Source organism: Vespula vulgaris, chromosome 21 (assembly GCF_905475345.1).
Source record: "Vespula vulgaris chromosome 21, iyVesVulg1.1, whole genome shotgun sequence".
In the NCBI taxonomy this organism is placed as follows: Eukaryota; Metazoa; Arthropoda; class Insecta; order Hymenoptera; family Vespidae; genus Vespula; species Vespula vulgaris.
In genome coordinates, this window is record NC_066606.1 from 2,140,361 (window position 1) to 2,160,000 (window position 19,640).

General features: G+C 28.3%; 2 protein-coding genes across 9 annotated transcripts in view; both read left to right on the forward strand.

Annotated features, from left to right (window-relative positions):
- The first annotated feature begins 2,431 nt into the window (after nt 1–2,431).
- Nucleotides 2,432–12,520, forward strand: LOC127071474 (uncharacterized). Its single transcript, XM_051010775.1, has 20 exons — nt 2,432–2,615; nt 2,896–3,005; nt 3,269–3,359; nt 3,498–3,695; nt 3,963–4,032; nt 4,157–4,283; nt 4,838–4,904; nt 5,011–5,123; nt 5,492–5,729; nt 5,843–6,180; nt 7,418–7,631; nt 8,851–8,960; nt 9,099–9,189; nt 9,494–9,688; nt 9,962–10,031; nt 10,605–10,731; nt 10,833–10,911; nt 11,092–11,204; nt 11,300–11,537; nt 11,699–12,520. The coding sequence occupies exons 1-20, from the start codon at nt 2,447–2,449 to the stop codon at nt 12,037–12,039; spliced, it is 3,099 nt and encodes a 1,032-aa protein (XP_050866732.1). The 5' UTR covers nt 2,432–2,446; the 3' UTR covers nt 12,040–12,520.
- Nucleotides 12,521–12,802: 282 nt separating this feature from the next.
- Nucleotides 12,803–19,640, forward strand: part of LOC127071262 (uncharacterized) — a 22,104-nt gene continuing 15,266 nt past the window's right edge. For 5 of the 8 annotated variants that reach the window (XR_007784954.1, XR_007784955.1, XM_051010331.1 and 2 more), the window contains exons 1-17: nt 12,803–13,322; nt 13,397–13,590; nt 13,695–13,871; nt 13,990–14,129; nt 14,219–14,403; nt 14,540–14,670; nt 14,780–14,899; nt 14,979–15,296; nt 15,370–15,466; nt 15,554–15,635; nt 15,718–16,008; nt 16,084–16,272; nt 16,351–16,506; nt 16,596–16,729; nt 16,885–17,223; nt 17,359–19,081; nt 19,351–19,640. The exon at nt 19,351–19,640 is cut by the window's right edge. Coding sequence is in view for 4 of the 8 variants with exons in the window: in XM_051010331.1 (XP_050866288.1) it covers nt 13,110–13,322; nt 13,397–13,590; nt 13,695–13,871; nt 13,990–14,129; nt 14,219–14,403; nt 14,540–14,670; nt 14,780–14,899; nt 14,979–15,296; nt 15,370–15,466; nt 15,554–15,635; nt 15,718–16,008; nt 16,084–16,272; nt 16,351–16,506; nt 16,596–16,729; nt 16,885–17,223; nt 17,359–19,081; nt 19,351–19,640 (4,779 nt within the window). In the remaining 4 variants the exon portion in view is untranslated. The remainder of the gene's footprint in view (nt 13,323–13,396; nt 13,591–13,694; nt 13,872–13,989; nt 14,130–14,218; nt 14,404–14,539; nt 14,671–14,779; nt 14,900–14,978; nt 15,297–15,369; nt 15,467–15,553; nt 15,636–15,717; nt 16,009–16,083; nt 16,273–16,350; nt 16,507–16,595; nt 16,730–16,884; nt 17,224–17,358; nt 19,082–19,350) is intronic. The other 3 variants (XR_007784953.1, XM_051010329.1, XR_007784956.1) reach the window with 2 other exon arrangements.

The window sequence follows — 19,640 nt, forward strand, 5'->3', positions numbered from 1 at the left end:
TATTTTTTTATTTTTTTATATACGTATATATGCATACAGATATGATTGTGTATCAAAGGCCAGCTGAGTATTTGCTTTGTTAGAAGTAATAGAATAAATATTTATATTTACAAAAATATATATATATAATATAATACAAATACATTTACATGATGCTTATATATTATATATTTAAAAAATATATAATATAATTAATAACAGTTTAAATATATAATATAAATATCTTTTTATATTATTACTTACATTCTTCTTCTTATTATTCTTATTATTATTATTAAATATTAGATTATTATTAACTCTAACGAATATTATTAAATATAATTATAAATTATTATAATGTAATTATTATAATAAATTAATAATTATTATTATTATTATAAAATATTCAAGTCGGGACGATAAATGGATCGATTTGGTACGTCAAAGTAACGGAGAAGATGATAAGACCTCATTAACTACCGTAACAAGCACGATACAGGATAGCATTTTAAGTACACAATCGCAATCAATAAGATCGATCTATGATAAGAGTAGAGATTTCGAAGGACATGTACTTCAACGATCAGGTGGTGGTCGGGTATTCAGTTATCGGAAAAAAAAGCCTTCCATTGGAAATGGAATTTTTAGTGCTCCGGCTGGCGTCAATCCTCATCATGTTGCTTCTTCGATCGTACGACGGAATACAGGTGTGTTTTTTTTTTTCCCCATATATATCGAAACATCTACCGAAATATATACGTTGAAACTAGAACTAACATAATGAGGTAATATTTTATACATCATAATGTCTCATTATATTATCTTTTGTCATTTTGTTTTGTCATCCTATTTTTATATTTTATTTATCATTTCTATTTTTGTCATTAAAAGAATATTTACGTTTCAAATATAAGCTTTAAATGTAACATTAAGATGAAAGGGCTGAAATTTGAAGATTAATTTTTTTCTCTCTTTTTTCTTTCTTCTTTTTCTTTTTTTTTTAATTTATTTCGAGTCTCAAGCGGGACAAGGGAAGATTAATTTTTTTTTTTTTTTTTACAAACACTAGTGACTCGAACAAACGATTGTATTAATTGTACCGATTAATTTCTTCTTTTTTTTTCTCTCTTTCTTCCTTCCTTCTCTTCTCTTCTCTTTTCTTTTCTTTTCTTTTCTTTTCTTTCGTTCTTTGATAGGCGATTCTCGATTGATATTTATATGGCCTCAAAAAGTACGCACAAGGGGAAAACTTTTGACTATTTTTGCGCCACTATTGCACGGTATTTTGATTGGATTATTATGCATGGATGCGATTCATCTCTGGCCTGGAGAATTTTTACCCACGTCTCTTCCAACCACTACACCTATACCATTGCCACCAGTTAAATGTAACGTAATCGAGCCCTCTTGGTTCGACCCTGCGTGAAAATGAACGAGAACGACTTCTTCGAGGATAAAATAAACAAAAAAAACAAAAAAAGAAGTAAAGAAAAAAAAAGAAGAAAAAGAAATCAATTTAAAAAAAGGAAAAAGAAGCACGAAGTGAAAGCAATTACGAATTTTCGCGCTTTATTATTGAGAAACCTAATGTATTTTCCTATCGAAGAAACCTAATGTTCCTGTATTCGTTTAAATCGATCGAATAAGAAACTTCGCTTATTTTTATTTTTTATATTTTCTTTCGCTTTTATATGTAGCACACACTCACACGTATACACACACACACACATACACATAATTCGTGTGTGCAAATTATCTTAAGTGGTATACTAATGATAGTCGGTTTGAAGGATTATGATATATCCATTTTTTTTCTTTTCTTTATTTTTCGTTTCTTTGTTTTTTTTCTTTTTTTTTTTCCGGCGAATTGTCGTTTTACTATTATACCTGCGATTAGTCATAGAATATTTATATTTGATCGGTTCTTCAAATTGAATAGTTTTTCTTTCAGTATTATTCCAATGTATAAGAGAAAAAGAGAAAGAGTGAGTGAGAGAAAGAGAGAGAGAGAGAGAGAGAGAGAGAGAGAGAGAGAGAGTTGTTTCCTCTTTCTTCTTTTTCTTATTCTTTAAATATAAATTGCGAAATATCAATGAAAATTTTATTGTCATAAAATTATAGTGTTATAAAAATTATGTCCAATTTGTAATTCTACTATCGTTGTTGTAGTACTATTGACGTAAGAGAAAAAAAAAAGATGAAATTATAGAATAACGTGACTCAACAAATATTAGCTTACTGATATTAATAATAATAAGAGAAGAAAATACAAATTAAACATATTTAAGATTATTCGTTCTAACTGTTATCTTAAAATTGTAATTGTTGTTCTTGAAATTTTTATGTTCATGAATAGTAAGACCTATTTAAATATAAAAAGACGTATAACTTCTGTTTCTTGTTTAAAATACCGTGATACCGCGAATCGAATTGTGTTTTTAATATATAAGTTATATAACATTATAAAATGGTATTAACGATTATACTAATTACTCTGTTCATAGTTATATTTCTTCAAATATTATCGAAGTTTTATAAAATCTATGTTTATCGTAAGACGATTAATAGAATACCTGGTACTGTTGGTTTTCCCTTCATCGGTATCCTAATCAATTTAATGAAATTAACGAAATACGGTAAGCTTATTTTTTAATAAAAAATTACGTGTACACACACACAAACACATATATAATAATAATAATTAAATATATACATATCGGTATTACATAAATAAATATAATGATCGATCATCGAATTCATATATTGTGACAATCGTTTAAATAATGTACGTATGTACGATTTTACGGAGAAACAAGAAAAAGATAAAAAAAGAAAAGAATAGGAAACAAAAATGAAATTGATAGCAATCTTTTTTCTTTTTTTTTTTTTTTTTAATTTTCTTTCTCTCTTTTTTAGAATATTATGAATCCTACTGTAAAGATCCGTTTCGATATAAAAAAGGGATTTATAAATTATGGTTGGGAAATCAAGCATTAGTGTACATTTACAAGCCCGAATATGTACAGGTACGTAGATATCAAAAAATGTGCTAGATAATCTCCATGGACGTTATAAGTAAGCAAAGAAAAAAAATTATATTCATATCGAAATTAAAATTATTATTATTATTATATTATTATCATTATTATTATTATTATTATTATATTATTATCATTATTATTATTATTATTATTATTATTAGTATTATTAATGTTAAAGAATTGATATGAACTTTTATTGTTTTTATTTATTAATCTTTTTATTTTTTTCCTTTGTCATTTTTGCACAGATCCTTCTCAAAAATAGTACGAACATAAACAAATCATTCTTTTACAATAACTTTAAGCCTTGGTTAGGAAATGGTCTTATAACATCGAGAGGTAAGTGTACATATATATATATATATATATATATATATATATATATATATATATCTTTTTATCAATGAAAGAAGATATATATATTTTCATAAAAGTTTTAATGAAATAAAGAAATAATAAAGTAATTCATCGTTTCAGGTTCTAAATGGTTCCACGACAGGAAATTGATTACTCCGGCATTTCACTTTTCTGCGCTCGATAATTTTATAACAATAATGGTGGAAAAGGCTGAAATTTTGATTAATCGTATAGAGAAAGAATTGGAAAAAAATTTAGGAAAAAAGGGAATCAATATTAATCCATTGATTTCTGATTTTACGTTGGATGTTATATGCGGCAAGTACAATACTCAAATTTTTTATAATACGTAATACTATTAATACTAGTATCCGATCACTAATAATAAATTTATTTATTAAATCATTAATAAGACTCCAATCAAAATATTTCTATACAATCATTGTAAAAACGCGTATAATTATAAAAAAAACTATTGACAAAAGCGACTATTATTTTTTTTTGTGTCATGAAAAAGACTATATTATTTTTTATCGACTATTTTATCTTTTCTGTTCTTTTTTTATCTTTTTTTTTTTTTGTTAGAAACTGCAATGGGCGTTAACATACATGCACAGGAAAATGCAACTACTGGTTACAGCAATCACATACGCAGGTACGAGAGTATCCTCAAATAAAAATGGATATACTATATATAACGAATGATACTTTGTAATTTTTTGTTTTTATTTGTATTTATTTATTTTTTTTTTCAATTTTCGTTTTCTCACATATTTCAGAGTCACTAGTGCAGTAATGTATCGTATTATACGTCCTTGGCTGAATTTTGATTGCATATTTGCTTTGACAGCCCAAGGGAAGAAATATTTTTCATCAATCAAGGAGATACATCGTTTTGACAGAGAGGTGAATTTTTTATTTATTTATTTATACACATATATACATATATATATTAGTATTGAAATGATAATTATTATTGATAAAGTATAAAGTAAAGTAACATAAATAAAATTTTAAATAATATAAAATATCGGTACGTAATATAAGCGATCAGAATTACAACGATTGATACAAAAATTATTAACATTTTAACAAAATATTTTTAAACATAATAACTTCTCAGTACTTTAAATATATCATAAATATTTATAATAAATTCAGACGCGATCCAAACACTTAATTCGGACACTTAATTATTTATATTAAAAATTTATATTATCTATAAATATTTGATTCTAAATACTGTTCCAAATATTTATGTATACTACTAATTCTTTTTTTTTTTAAATACTTATCGTTAATTAATAAAAATTCTGACTAAGTAAATAGAAATGTTTTTTATAATATATCATCTACATTTATTTGACATAGTATGATCGTTGATATATAGTATTAAATATAGATCATAGTATCTACGTTTGCCAATAAATTTTCTAATCGTATTGTATTTTATTTTACAGGTGATAAAGAAGAAAAAAGAGGCACGTCGATTAAAACGCGAAGAAGCCAGCGAAATTGACGAATTTGGTATCGAACGAATTAATTATTTATTTTTATTAGATAACATCTTCCTCTTTATCCTCACCCGTATATTTTATACATACGATCTACTGTAAAACTATTGATATTTCAGGTAGAAAAAAAAAGAAAGCCTTTTTAGATATCTTATTAGATATAAACGAAAATAATTCTAATCCATTGTCGGACGAGGATATAAGGGAACAAGTAGATACAATAATGTTCGCTGTAAGTAGAAAAAGAAAGAAGAGATAAAAATGAAAAAAGAAAACGATAAATCGATTTAAACTCGATCGAGAAGATTAATTTCATTTATACGCGATTATAAAGTTTCTTTCTTTCTTTTTTTTTTTTTTTAAATAAACAAGTTTTGTTAAAGAATATAAAATATTAAATGAGTTAAGGACTTTGCGCTTTAAATTCAATTTTTTTTTCAAATCGAATGTTTCGATTCTTTAATCCTTTAAAATAAATATTTTATATTTGTTTATACGTATCTTGCGATATTTTATATCGTATAATGTAAATAATACACAGCGCAATATTCATAATATTATACGATGATATATTTAACGATATTAAAATAACGTAATTAGGGTCACGATACTAGTTCTTCCGCTATTGTTTGGACATTGTTATGTTTGGCAACCGAGCCTGAAATACAAGATAAAGTTTACGAGGAACTTAAAAATGTATTCGATGAATTCGACAGTGCAATCAGTATAAAAACAATTTTCCAATTAAAATATTTGGAAATGGTGTGTAAGGAAACTTTAAGGCTCTTTCCAGTAATACCTGCATATTCACGGCAAATAACAGAGGAAATAACGATAGGTATATAAACATCTATATAATCTCGTATTCGTCATTTTATCAATAATATATATATATTATTTTATCAATAAAATGTTGTCGATAATAATTTTTTGTTATTTTTATTTTTCCAGATAAATACGTAATTCCAAAGAATACAATATTGTCGATTCACGCTTATGGTTTGCATCACGATCCCGAAATTTGGACGAATCCAGAGAAATTTGATCCAGATAGATTTTCGACCGATGAAACGCAACATAGAAATCCTTATTCTTTTTTACCGTTTAGCGCCGGACCAAGAAATTGTATCGGACAGAAATACGCGAGTCTAGAACAGAAATTAGTTATAGCAATGTTGTTGCGAAAATGGATCGTTAAATCTTCAATTCAACGAAAGGACGTCAAGATATATCATTCTATCGTTTTACAACCGTTACATGATCTACATTTGTATTTTGTACCGAGAAAATGAGAAGAGCAAACAAAAGCAAGGAGAGAGAGAGAGAGAGAGAGAGAGAGAAAGAGAGAGAGAGAGAGAGAGAGAGAGAGAGAGAGAGAGAGAGAGAGAGAGAGAGAGAGAGAGAGAGAATTAGTTTTTTTTTTTCAATAAAATTAGTATCACTTGAATTATCCATTGATGAATTAAATTCAGCGAATAAGTTTTTGTTTCTACGAATTATGAATTTTTCGCGTTGAGGATAGTTCACGTAATAGAATGAAAAAAAAAAAATTTCCATTTGTCAGACAAGATTATTTCGTCAAAAAATGTTTTGATAATTGGATCGTATAAATTTTGACTATTGTTAAGAAAGAATAATATTTTTCATCGTTAATTAATAATGGACATTATTTCAGAAAATGCAACATGAAATATATATATATATAATACCGATATAACATATAATAATATATAATAATATCTGTTATAATAAGTGTATGTTACAGTACCTGTTATATTATTAATATACATATAATACTATATACATATAAGTCTGTTTATTACCAAAAGATTTTACAAAAGTACAAAAGTTATAAAATTGTAGAAATTATCAAATATTTACATACGGTATATAAAATCCTTCAATACGTACAATAAAATTTCTATAATGTCACTGTTCTAACTGTTTCATTTATTTATTTATTTATTTATTTATTCATTATCTTGTTTCTTTTTCTTCTTTCTTCACCATTAACGTAACGTCGTATAATGTTTATAAATATTTATATCGCAAGATGTAGCTGCAATTGATTCGTAACATTGTACAGATATTATAAATAATCTTTTTTATAACTTTCTTCGTATCTCCATCCTTATTTCTACACCACCCGTTCTACTCCTTACCCCTTTCAACAATTAACAAATAAAAGTCATTTTTTTTTAATTTTTCTTCTTTTCCATTAAAGGAATTTCAAAAGAATCATATCGATATCCGGGATTAATCTTTCTCTGTATAAATAATTAAATTGATAAAAATTATTCTCATTCCAACTGAATCAACTTTAACTTAAAATAACACGCACTATGCAGATTATTGTTATTATGTTGAATTTTACGCCAATGATCGTAGCCGATCGTCGTTCTGACAGTGATTCACGTGATTTCAAAGCTAAATAAAAAATTGTCTCTACGATCGCTTTATATATGCATCATCTTGGTTGATGCATTAAGAAGACAGTCGATGTGTGACAATCGTCGTAATTGTTAACAAGTATATATAAATATAATAATTATTAAATTAATACAAATTATGGATTCGACGTTTTTGATATTGACCAGTATAAGCGTTCTTATTTTCATAAAAATATTTTTATCGTTATACAGTGCATATGTTTTTCGTAAAACGGTCAACAAACTTCCAGGACCTCGAGGGAATATTTTATTTGGTACTTCATCGTCCGCAAGAAAATTAAAAAAAGAAGGTAACTCGTATATATTTTACTTTCCTGTTCTTTTTTTTTTTCTATTTTCTTCATGTTTCTCTCTTCTCTCACATGTTTTTGTCTGTGTGTGTAAAGAAAAAAAAAAAAAAAAAGAAAGAACAAACAAATAGATATAACACGATATTCTATAGAAAGAATAAGAAAAAATACATATTTAATACAAACAATTTTATTATTATCTTTTTTTTTTTCAATTTTATTTATTTAGAGAGCGTCACATAGGAAGTCTTACTATATTAAGACTAGATATTTATAGATACTTATAAATATTTACATACGTATTATTATAAAAAAAATTATTAAAGAATTATAAAGAGATTTATAATACATATATAAATTTACATTTGTACAATAATCGTATGAATTTTTATCATATAAACGAATAGAGTAACCTTCGTATCCAACCTCTTATCTATTTTATGTTATCAAGAGCAAGCTCTTTAATTATCATTAATTGTGATTTTTTTTCGTTGCACTTATACGTAGAATTGTAAGAATATGTATAATCCATATCTCTTTCTCTCTCTCTTTCTCTCTCTCTCTTTTTCTCTCCTCTATTTCTCCCTCTCCCTTTTTTCATTGATTCACACTCTAATCGCACCAATGAAAAATATCAATGATTTTATTATCACGTCGCAATTTGTCTGTCAAAGACTCTTATCGAACGGATACAGTTCTTTATTAACGCTCATTTCTGCTATTTTGTAATTTCATTCGTGTCATTTGATAAGAAAATGAAATACTTGCAGAAGATTATTCATGACGTTTTTATTTCTTTTTACTTTCTTTTTTTCACCCCGGAAATAATAATAATATTCATAAACGACATATCTTTTCATTAATATTGTTCTTCCATATTATATTTTATACAATATTATTATTTTATTATTATTATTATTATTATTACTACAGTCAACAAAACAAAAAGAAAAAAAAGAAAAAGAAAAAAAGAAGATAAATTATATAATTATTGGCGTATCGTTTGATATCCGATCAATGTACTTTTATTATTATTATATAATTTCCTGTTTATTTTATGAATGGTACGAGATAAGAACATTTTTCTATTTCTCCTTCTATTTCTTCTTCTTCTTCATCTTCTTTTCCATTTTCTTTTTTTCCTTTTTTCTATTTTCTTTTTCTTTTTTATCTTCGAATCACAATAATACGAATTATATAAATTATGCTTACTTTATAGATCGACTTTTGAAAGTACAAATTTGTTCGATTAAATACAAGGATGGATTATTTAGAACCTGGTTAGGGACCGAAGCAACCGTTCACATACATAAACCCGAACATATCGAGGTTGGTTTATCAAAGATCTTATTTGTATTCTCGATAATGGTTTATTTATTTATTTATTTATCTTATTAATTGATTAATTAATTAATTGATTAATCAATTAATTAATAAAATTTTCTTTTACCATAAAAATACTTTCAGATAATTCTTCGAAGTACTACGAATATAGAAAAGGCACCCCTATACAAATACATGGAACCTTGGTTGGGACAGGCACTTTTAACGTCAACAGGTAAAAATTCTTTCCCTCGCGATTAATCAAAAGAATTTTGTTTTACGATAATAACGAACGAGAAAATGTAGACGTTGCTCGTTCTCTCGTAACCTATCAAATATATTTTGAAATATTTTTTAGAATAATTTTCTTACGTTGATAAAACAACGTGTCTTGAATGTTTGATATGAATGTAAAAAAAAGAAAATGAGAAAATTATATTAGACAGAAAAGAAAAGAATATTAAAAGGTATTCAAAAAAGAAAGAAAAAAAAAACAAATAGAAAAAGATAAAAAGGAAATTTATTTCGTTCGATTTCAGGAAAGAAATGGATGCGAGACAGGAAGTTGATCACTCCTGCTTTTCATTTTAACATATTGGAACAATACGCAATTGTGATGTCAGAGAAAGCAGATATTTTTGTGAAATGTCTCGAAAAACACATAAACATAAATCCACAGGAATCGATCGACATATTTCCATACGCCAATCGATGCACATTGGATGTGATATGCGGTATAATTTTATTGTGATGTCTATAATTGTTTCTTCTTCTTCTTCTTCAAGTAATGCTTCGAAAGTTAAATTCGATGTTTCTCTTTCCCTTTTTTTTTTTTTTCTTCTATGAATCAATCTCTCGAACGACACAGACTTATATATTGTCTTATTAATACATATTTAATTTATTTAATCGCATTAATGCACTTAAACGTATATACAATTAAAAATATTTTACCGAGATCATATTACATTATCTTTAGACTTTGTTCATTGGTTTATTTATTTCAGAGACGGCAATGGGAGTGAATATAAATATGCAAGAAGATACGGAGAATGAATATGGCAAGGCCGTTCATAGGTAAGCAGAATAATTATATTATCGTTAATTTGATATATGTGATAGAAAAAGAAAAGAAATGAAAGAAAGAAAGAAAGAAAGAAAAAACAGATGGTTCGACATTTTAAGGGTTTGTAGTATTTACCGATATCAATGAAAAAGAAATGTTTGATTAACATGGATTCTCAAAATCAATCGATTACGTTGGAAATTAACATTTATTATTTCTGAACGCTCGATGTCGTAAATTAGTCTCTTGGCAAGATATTGAATGAGTCCAGAGAAATTTTCTTAGAAAGTTCAATAAAATTAGTTCAAGGTTTTCAAGATAAACTTATTACGAAAAAAGGCAAAAAATATTGCTAATGCAACATTGGAATATATGTATGTTCAATATGTTGCCAAATGATTCGTTCGTGCTTTTTTTTTTATTACTCTTTATATGTAATAAATTATTATAAATATATATATATATATATATATATATATATATATATACATAATATATTTTATAATATATATATATAAAAATATATATAAATCTTATTGTTTACTTATTAAATTTAATTATTAAATTGATAAATATATTTCAAGATTCACCGAATTACTTATGTATCGTATATTTCGTCCCTGGCTAGCCTGGGATTGGGTATTTGCATTGACCGAAGTAGGAAAGGAGTATTATTCTGCCATAAATATTATGCATACATTTACTCGAGAGGTAAATTAATATAACGACGATAAACTTAAACGATTATTTATTAATTTTATCCTGACGATGTAGACAATCGTTTTTAACGAAATTTTTATATCGTTTTTCAGGTGATTAAAAAAAAGAAATTGGTGAGAGAATCAAAATGTAATATAGCCGATGAAGACTCTCTAATATTTAATGAGATAGGTATGCTTGTTTTATAATTAACAATCATATAAATATTATTAATGTTTTATCCTAATCATTAAGAGGATGTTTAAAGAAAAAAAAAAAATATATATATATATATAAAAAGAAATGAAAAATATTTTTATTCGACAATATCGTACTTTATGTTTATTTTTTTTGTTATTTATTCGATCGTAGGTAAACCAACAAGAAAAGCTTTTTTGGATCTCTTATTAGATGCCAGAGAAAGCGATGGAAATCATATGACGGATGAGGAATTAAGAGAACAAGTGGATACTGTTATGTTTGCTGTAAGTTATACGTCACAGTCATCTGTATTTATATAGGATGTAAAAAAAGAAAGAAAGACAATATATTCGAAGCCGATTTTGAAATTTTTTCAAAGGGACACGATACAACCGCTGCGGCCATAAGTTGGACGCTCTTCCTTTTGGGTAACAACGAGGATATACAAAATAAGGTACACGAGGAGCTCGATTATATTTTTAGCGATTCGAACGAATCAGCTACGACGAAAGAGATATCTCAATTGAAATATCTAGATAGGGTGGCTAAAGAAGCATTGAGATTGTATCCCAGTGCTCCTGGATTTTTACGAAAACTTTCGGAGGACGTGAAGATAGGCAAGTGTAAATTTTATCATTTATCATTCATCATTGTAATTTTTTATTTGATTCTTTGTAAATTTTATCATTGTACTTTCATATCTGATTACATCCTACTTTTTGTTAAAAAGTTATTTATTAAAATTTATTAATTTATTTTTTTTAAATTTTTTATTCAGATGATTACATCATTCCAAAAGGTTGCGTTGTGGCTTTGAGCTCGTTTGGTACACACCGACATCCGGATATATGGCCAAATCCGGAAGAATTTAATCCCGATAGATTTTTACCAGAAAATTCGAAGGGCAGGCATCCATATTCTTACATACCGTTCAGCGCAGGACCGAGAAATTGTCTTGGACAAAAATATGCTCTATTGGAAGAGAAATTCGTTCTTACCGCGATTTTACGTAAATGGAAAGTGAAAAGCGTTCAAAAACAGGACAACATTAAGTTTTACGGTGCTCTCATTTTGAGACCATCCGAAGGAATATATCTTCATTTTATACCAAAGAAATAAGTACATTGAATAACGTTAATACAGATTTTTTTTTATTGTAATTCATCGCTCTTTGTATTTGTACAAAATTGTTTTCATGTTTCTTTCTCTTTTTCTTTTTTTTTTTTTTGATTTTTAATGAGAATAAAATCAAATGTTAAAAATAATATTTGTATTATAAATACGCAATAGTACTATAATTAGACTTTGAAAATTTGTTACTGTATTAAATCGTGGTTAAAAAACAATTGAATTTGGTTTTAATTTATTGTAATAAATGGATACTTTAGAAAATAAGGATTAAAAACTAAAATATAACTCAAACAGTCATATATATATATATATATATATATATATATATATATATAATCTTTGAATGTTTTGTTGCGTACAAATATTATAATCTACTTATGGTAATTTACCGACGATATTTTCTGTAACATGAAAAATGGTTTCTGATGTAAAAGTATCTCCGGTCGATAATACAGTTTTATAATAAAACTTTTGTTAGATGCTCTTCATACAATTTTTTTTCTTTTTTTTTTTTTCTGTAAAAATTACGTACCTATATAGCTTGAAAATTACACGTAAAACGTATAAATCTTTCTTGCTTCATTTTAAGTATAACTTCCATATTCTTAACGAAACATTTTTAAAAATAAAGTTGATAAATATATATACATAAATATAAGTATATATATATATATATACATATATATATATTTTGTAACGTATTATTAGAGTCGATAAAAAAAGATATTATCATTTTACGATAATGTTATCGTCATAAGTAGATATTGTAAAATGCAATTGTAAAGGCGATAGAGAAAAGGATGATTGCAACGCTACGTAGGCATCACGAGCGAACATAAATTTACGAGTCGATTACGAATCTAAGTTTTCTTTTACGTATGATCAACACGCGAGACGACGCCATATTGACTGAGTGTTGACTGATGCCGTGCAGGTGTTTACGCGGTAGTTAATAAAATTTTTAGGAAAAAAAAAGAACGTATCAGTTGTTTCTCTACTCGGGTACTAATACCGTGGATATTCTATTGTGTTATTGTTCTATTAGATTTATTAAAATAATGAGCGGTAGTGACGGAAAGGAAGATCAATGTGAGAGAGCAAAGGAAGGAAACGTCGTCTTGATGGGTGAAACTCTAGCAAAAAATTGTACGCACAATGATCCCCAATGTTGTTTTAATGTTGATTTTATGCGATTGGGGGTTGACATAGCAGGTGACATAGAGGAAGAAACCGTTATATCTACCGATATTACGGACTATGTTCCTCTTACGGTATGTTGCTAGAAAAACTTTCAGGATCGTGTTTGAATCGTATTTCTAATAAAAATTAACATTAATGTTTCTAGAGTATGACTATAAATGAAAGCGAGGTTGATACTTCCGACAGTGAAACAGTGTATTCTGAAAATATAAAACGTTCTATTGTATCTACAAGTCCAGAGGTATCACCCCATAATCTATCTACAAAATCAATATCGATTCATAGTCCTTCAAGACGAAGTAGAGAGTCATGTTCGTGCGATGTTTATAAAGCTAACAGGTAATGCAACGATAATGATAAGGATCACTAAAGTACAGTATTATAATATTTATTTATTCCGTTAACAAATCTTTCCTAACCAAGCGTGTTTTCAATGAGCGCAGAGATATATTCCGTGAGGAGCTTCAAGCTGCCATGAAATTTCAGAACCTTTGGTCTAATTTAAGGCAGCAAATACGCGCAGTTTTTAAAACCGCTTTGAAAGTTTCTCACTCGTCCGATACTTTACAATCCCAACATGAAATGTTTCCTTTGATCGATATGCACGATACGGTGACTCAGTAAGTATTCAAACCTATTTATCTGTTTTTCAAGTTAAATCGTAATTATAGATGCAATAGAATAATAATTATAGAAAAATTTGTAAAATATATAGCAATTTATATACCTCTATTACAGATTATGCAAAAGGGATCCTTATCAATTATTTATGAGGTTAGTGGGTCAGGCACAAGAATTTGTTGTAGAAGTTAAAGTACGCCTATTGGCACTTCTAGATGACCGTAGTGTGAATAATTTAGCCGAAATCTTTCTTGCCGGTTGGTATATATTTTAATTTAATAACATTGGTAATGTTTAAAATCAGCGATTATTACTTTATACAAGAATATTGTATTATTTTATGTAGGGCTTTTGGATGACTATGATGCGTTAATATCAACCGCTTTTAAAATTTCTATAATAGTAAAACCGCTAAAAAAACATCTGTGTAAATTTAATTTAACATGGGATTGTTTTATTAAGAAATTATATCAAATTTATGTCTATAATAATCCATTGGTACAAAATAATTTGCCTCCTTTTCTTGTACAGGTAAAAGATAAATTAAACTTTACTTTCCATGTTGATTAATTATATATATATATATATATATATATATATATATATATATAAACTATTAATATAAATAAGAGGATTAAGATCATTTTATTAATTTAATAATTCGCAGTTAAGGAAAGTTTTGCTACTGAAAGGCTTGGAATATCAGGAACTAATTCGTAGATATCTGTCATTTGATGATGAAATGATAACGATACGTAGCCTGTGGCCAGAGATAGAGCCATGGATGGTTAAATATAAGTATGTAATGTATTCCCATTGTAATTAAACAAAACCATTGGAAAATAATTTATATCACAGAGAAAAAAATAGTAGTTAAAAGAAATTAAATGTTTAATATAAATTGTAGTGCAGAACAAGCAGTACAAATGACACAACTCAGGCACATTAGAGAAGGCTGGGGATTATTTACAACTATTCGAAAGATCATGGAAATACGGAAATTGATGAAATTATCGGATGGTGGAAGGTATGGATAACAATTGTTTTATATTTTTTTGTTTTTTATATTTGCTTAGATCTTTTATAATTTTGCTCTCCATTTCTAGCAAAATGCAAGACATCGATGGGCAATTAACTGCTTTCATCGAACTAGCGAAACATGGTGCATCTAGTACAGATGGTAAATCCTCAAGTCCTACTCCAGATTTTAGCTCATTTAGCTCAGATTCACTTAATATATCTCAATGTCTTGAAGTAGTCCAAATTTTATTGGATGACTGGAACAAAGCTCGTCATCAAAAATTAGTTGATATTGCAAGAGAACTTACAGTGAGACATATGGTAGCTAATGAGAACGATCCAGACTCTTTAGCTTATGCGCATGCATCAAATCATTTAGAACAATTTGCGATTAGAAGAGTCAGGTATGTAGAAATAGTTTGATTGAAATTGAATCGTATGTTATATACAAGTATAAATACATATTTTGCATAATAGGAGTCATGGAAAAGATATATCTATAGAAGATAGTATCGTGGAAGAAGAAAACGATTGTAAATGTCAAGAATGTACAAAGCCTTCGACAGCTCCAGTGGTAGGTATAATATATTTGCGTGAATAAGAAAAAAGATATATCACATATCGTAGCATAATTATTTTGACACGAAACGAAAATTTTTAGAGTGGAAACGGTCGTATTGGAAATATCGAATTACCAACGGACAACGTAAATTTCTTTCCTATAATCGCTAATGGATTAATGAGTAAATGAATATTTTGTTATTATTTGATTTGAGCATTCGTAAGGATAAAATATAGTTCCATCTGACCTGTTAATTTTTACAGAACACATTATTAACTTTACCGCTACTAATAGCAGTAATACTGAAATTCAATTAAAAAAACTATTCGAAGAAATGAAAGATACAATTGGTCTTAAAGAAGAAAAAGATATTATTTTAAAGAACGTAGATGATAATATTGATACACAGCCATCTACTCCACAACCTTGTCAATGTGTGCATCTACATGCAAAAGAAATAGCTGAAAGGAAGAAAGGAACTATAGAAGATCCTCCCTGTCCTTGTCTTTTAAATTCAAAAAGAAAATGGGATATTTGTCCGTGTTTAACAAAAAGTTAGTATTAATTATATGTAACGATGTTAAGACGTTAATACTATCTTGTTATTTTAATTCTTAATTTTTGTACAGTTTTAGAAGAACCTGCTGTTACCAATACTCATCCTAAAGAGATATCATCCAATTCAGTTGCGGTCAATTGTAATCAAGAATTAACTAAACCAACTGTTAAAACGGGATCTACGCAATCTACGCAAACGCAAACAAGGCATTCCACGACACAAACACCTAATTCAAATCATAATCGTATCACATTTCCAAGTAAGTAGAAATATATTATGACAGTTTAGAATATTTGTCATTGAAGGATTTATAAGAATATGTTTCTCGTTATGGCAGGTACTACCACTCATCCGTATACTCATAGATCTGTTCCGGATGTGACAAAAAGTACAGTGCCTTCGCACAAACTTCATACCCACAACAATCATAACTCACACGCTTGTCATAAACAAACAAATGTCGAACACATCAAGAGGGTATCGTGTAACGATTGTTAGTACAAAATAAATCTTTTCTTCATGATAATATTTAATGTCTTTTTTTGTTGTAATAGTAACATTTCTTACGATTTAATCTTACAGTAAGTTCTGGAGACGGAGATTGTTCCGACTCTGCAAGCAGTCAAGAAGATTCTTGTTCAACCAGTAGCTCCGCACAAAGAGATTCTAGTAGACATTGCGATTGCTGTTATTGCGAAGTTTTTGGTCATGGAGTTGTAAGTTTGAAACATTTCTTAATGATTTTACATATCTTTAATCGTGATAAATTTCTAATGCTAATTGGGAATTTGTCAATGACAAGTAGAAGTGGTTTATTGCAAAGTAATAATTCTTTTTCCTTCTTTTCTTTTCTTTCCTTTTTTTTTTTAAGCCATCTGTAGCACCAGTTAGTAGAAATTATAACGAGATGAGAGAACGATTAAGGCAAATATTGACAAAGAAAAAAGCTAAAAAATGTAAAGCTACGTATAGTACGCCAAAAAGTCTGGTTGACGTGGCATTGCCACTTTCCAATGTCAATCAGGAATCCAAACCAATTATGAATAATTTAGCGTTAAGATCAAATACTCCTGTATCGACAACATTATCGGAAGATCCTCGGGATCAAAGAAATTTAGAAGAATTATTGGACTTTATCGAAGGTAATCAGAATGGGAAGAAGGATAATAACAAGAAGGCTGAGAAAAAGGCAAGACAGAAGCAACGTAAGGTTAGTGTTAATTGCGTTGAATGATATAACTGATGTCTTTTTTTTTAATTTTTTTTTTTTAATAAATAAAAAAGACAAAAAGAAAGAAAGAAAGAAGCAAACTAACTTTTGTATTCGCGTTTTAACATTTGTTAGTTGCAAGAGAAGATGAAAAAGGACAGACAGGAAGCGGAGAAGCAGAAATTAATAGAATTACAAAAGAAGACACCGGAGGTTACGATCACCGTTGTCGATTCTCAGAAACCTGTCAATCAAAGATTTTTACCTCAGTGCAATCTTCCCGAAGTGTCGATTTTACCTACATCCAATCCAAACATTTTATCAAGTGGAAAACATATAACGAATAAGAAGAAGGAGAAGCAAGAGACGTGCAATATTAATACAAATAATTCTGGTAATAACAAAGTAAAAATCGCATCTTCGGTAACAGCGAATTTGAAGATGAAAAATATATCGAATGCGGATAAGTTAGAACAAATTACAAATTCTAATCAACCGAGTAAGATCGATATAAAAAGTGGAAAACTTGAATTTAGTAATAAAGCTTTTAAAGGAACGACGAATATTAACGCATTGAATACAAAAGACAATGCCAATCATATCGTAGACAAATTGGCAGCAATGGAATTAACGGATAAACAATTGACTAAGAAAGAAAGGAAAAAATTAAGGAGAGAAATGAGGAAGCAAGAGGAAGCTAAAATGAATGCTAACGTAGAGCCTGTTCAACATACAGAAAATCAACCACAAATCGTTACGATTAAAAGAATAATGGAATCTAATAGTACGGAACCAACGGTTACAATAACGTTAAAAGGACAAACTCCTGCGGAGGATAAAGTTTTATTTACGTTGGTAAATGGACAAACCAAGGAAGTTCCTTTACATAAATCTGAACAAGAACAAAATTTATGTAACAACAACAACAACAACAACAACAACAACAACAACAACAATAATAATAATAATAAAAGGAAGAAAAGTAACAAAGCATCTAGCAATAACGAAACTATACAAAGTAATAAGTTACATCAAGCCAGTAGTACAAAACAACAGCAACAAGTTAAAGTGTGCGACGCGAAGCATACGACGAAGTATCAAACCAACAACGAAAAGTCGAAAGGTATTAAACAAACCGAAGAACGGAAAATACAACAGCATGGTGTTAACGAAATTAAAACTACAAAGTCTAAGAAGGATAAGAAGAATTCTGAAACCAAAGAAAATGTCTCGCAGCATCAACAGAATCTATCGAGTAAGAGTAAGAATTTACAACAAAATACTCAAGTTAAGAAGACAAACAGATCTGTTAATATTACGCAAATGACGGATATACATAAGTGTAACGTTACACTTGAACCAGTTATAAAGACAAAGAATCAACATGAGAAAATTAATGAGAATGTCGGTATAAATAATAAACATAAGAAACTTGTAAATATAACTAATACAAATAAATCTATGAAGAACGAGCAACAAAAGTTACAAATAAAGGGAAATAGTAATACGATTAAACAAGGATCGTTCTCAGCTATACCATCTACGTCGGACGACGTAATAAATTCATCGCTGAGCTCCCAATTTAGAGATATTAGTTTAAATACCAAAATCAATATAGAAAATCTTAAATTACCACCAGGCATCACGATAACGAAGGTCGACGTACCCGTTAAACCACTTCCTATTAAATCAGCACCGATGCCTAAGCCGGTTAATCCTCCAAAGCAAACAACGATAATAGCAGCTCCTATGAGCGGAGTTCAATCTAGTTATGCGAGTCCACAAGCTGGTGGCAATGTGATAGTAGTAGATACTGGAAAACTTAAACAAGATTTACTTCCAAAGCCAAACGAAATAGGTAAGCGATGTTAATTGTTCGATATCATTGAACGATCATTGAACTGTATAAAATAACGTATATGAATTGATTTAATATGATAAGTTTAATTATTGATACATACACGCACGTACATATATACATATTTTTTTCAGAATTATATTTGTTTCTTATATAAATTTAATTGCATATGTATATATATAATTAAAAATGATACATATATAAACAATTTATATATATATATATTTTCTTATAAATACACACACATATATATATTCTTTTGTTCTCAGAATTATCGAGAGACATGCGTCCAAGTCAGACGATAACGGGTAAGAAAAAGAAGAAGAAAAATAAGAGTTCAAGCAGTACGAACAATTTGATACAAAGTGCAATTAAGAATGCCGAGTGTTCGGTTAACGATAATAACATTTCGGAAGAATCCGCTAGAATACTTCACAATCCAAATACAAATATGGTTACGATAAGGAATCCTGCGTTTGGTCCGATGAAGGTACCACCGACGCAACAAGCAGCTATAATAAAGGTTTCGGAGAATGGTATGGTCACAATAAGAAGTCCA

Excerpts from the sequence above, each read along its gene's own strand:
- LOC127071474 (XM_051010775.1), top strand. The coding sequence starts at position 2,447 with ATGGTATTAACGATTATACTAATTACTCTGTTCATAGTTATATTTCTT. Across the intron at positions 6,181-7,417 it reads TGTATTTTGTACCGAGAAAA|CAAGTATATATAAATATAAT; the intron begins TGAGAAGAGCAA and ends CGTAATTGTTAA. Across the intron at positions 10,032-10,604 it reads TATGGCAAGGCCGTTCATAG|ATTCACCGAATTACTTATGT; the intron begins GTAAGCAGAATA and ends ATATATTTCAAG.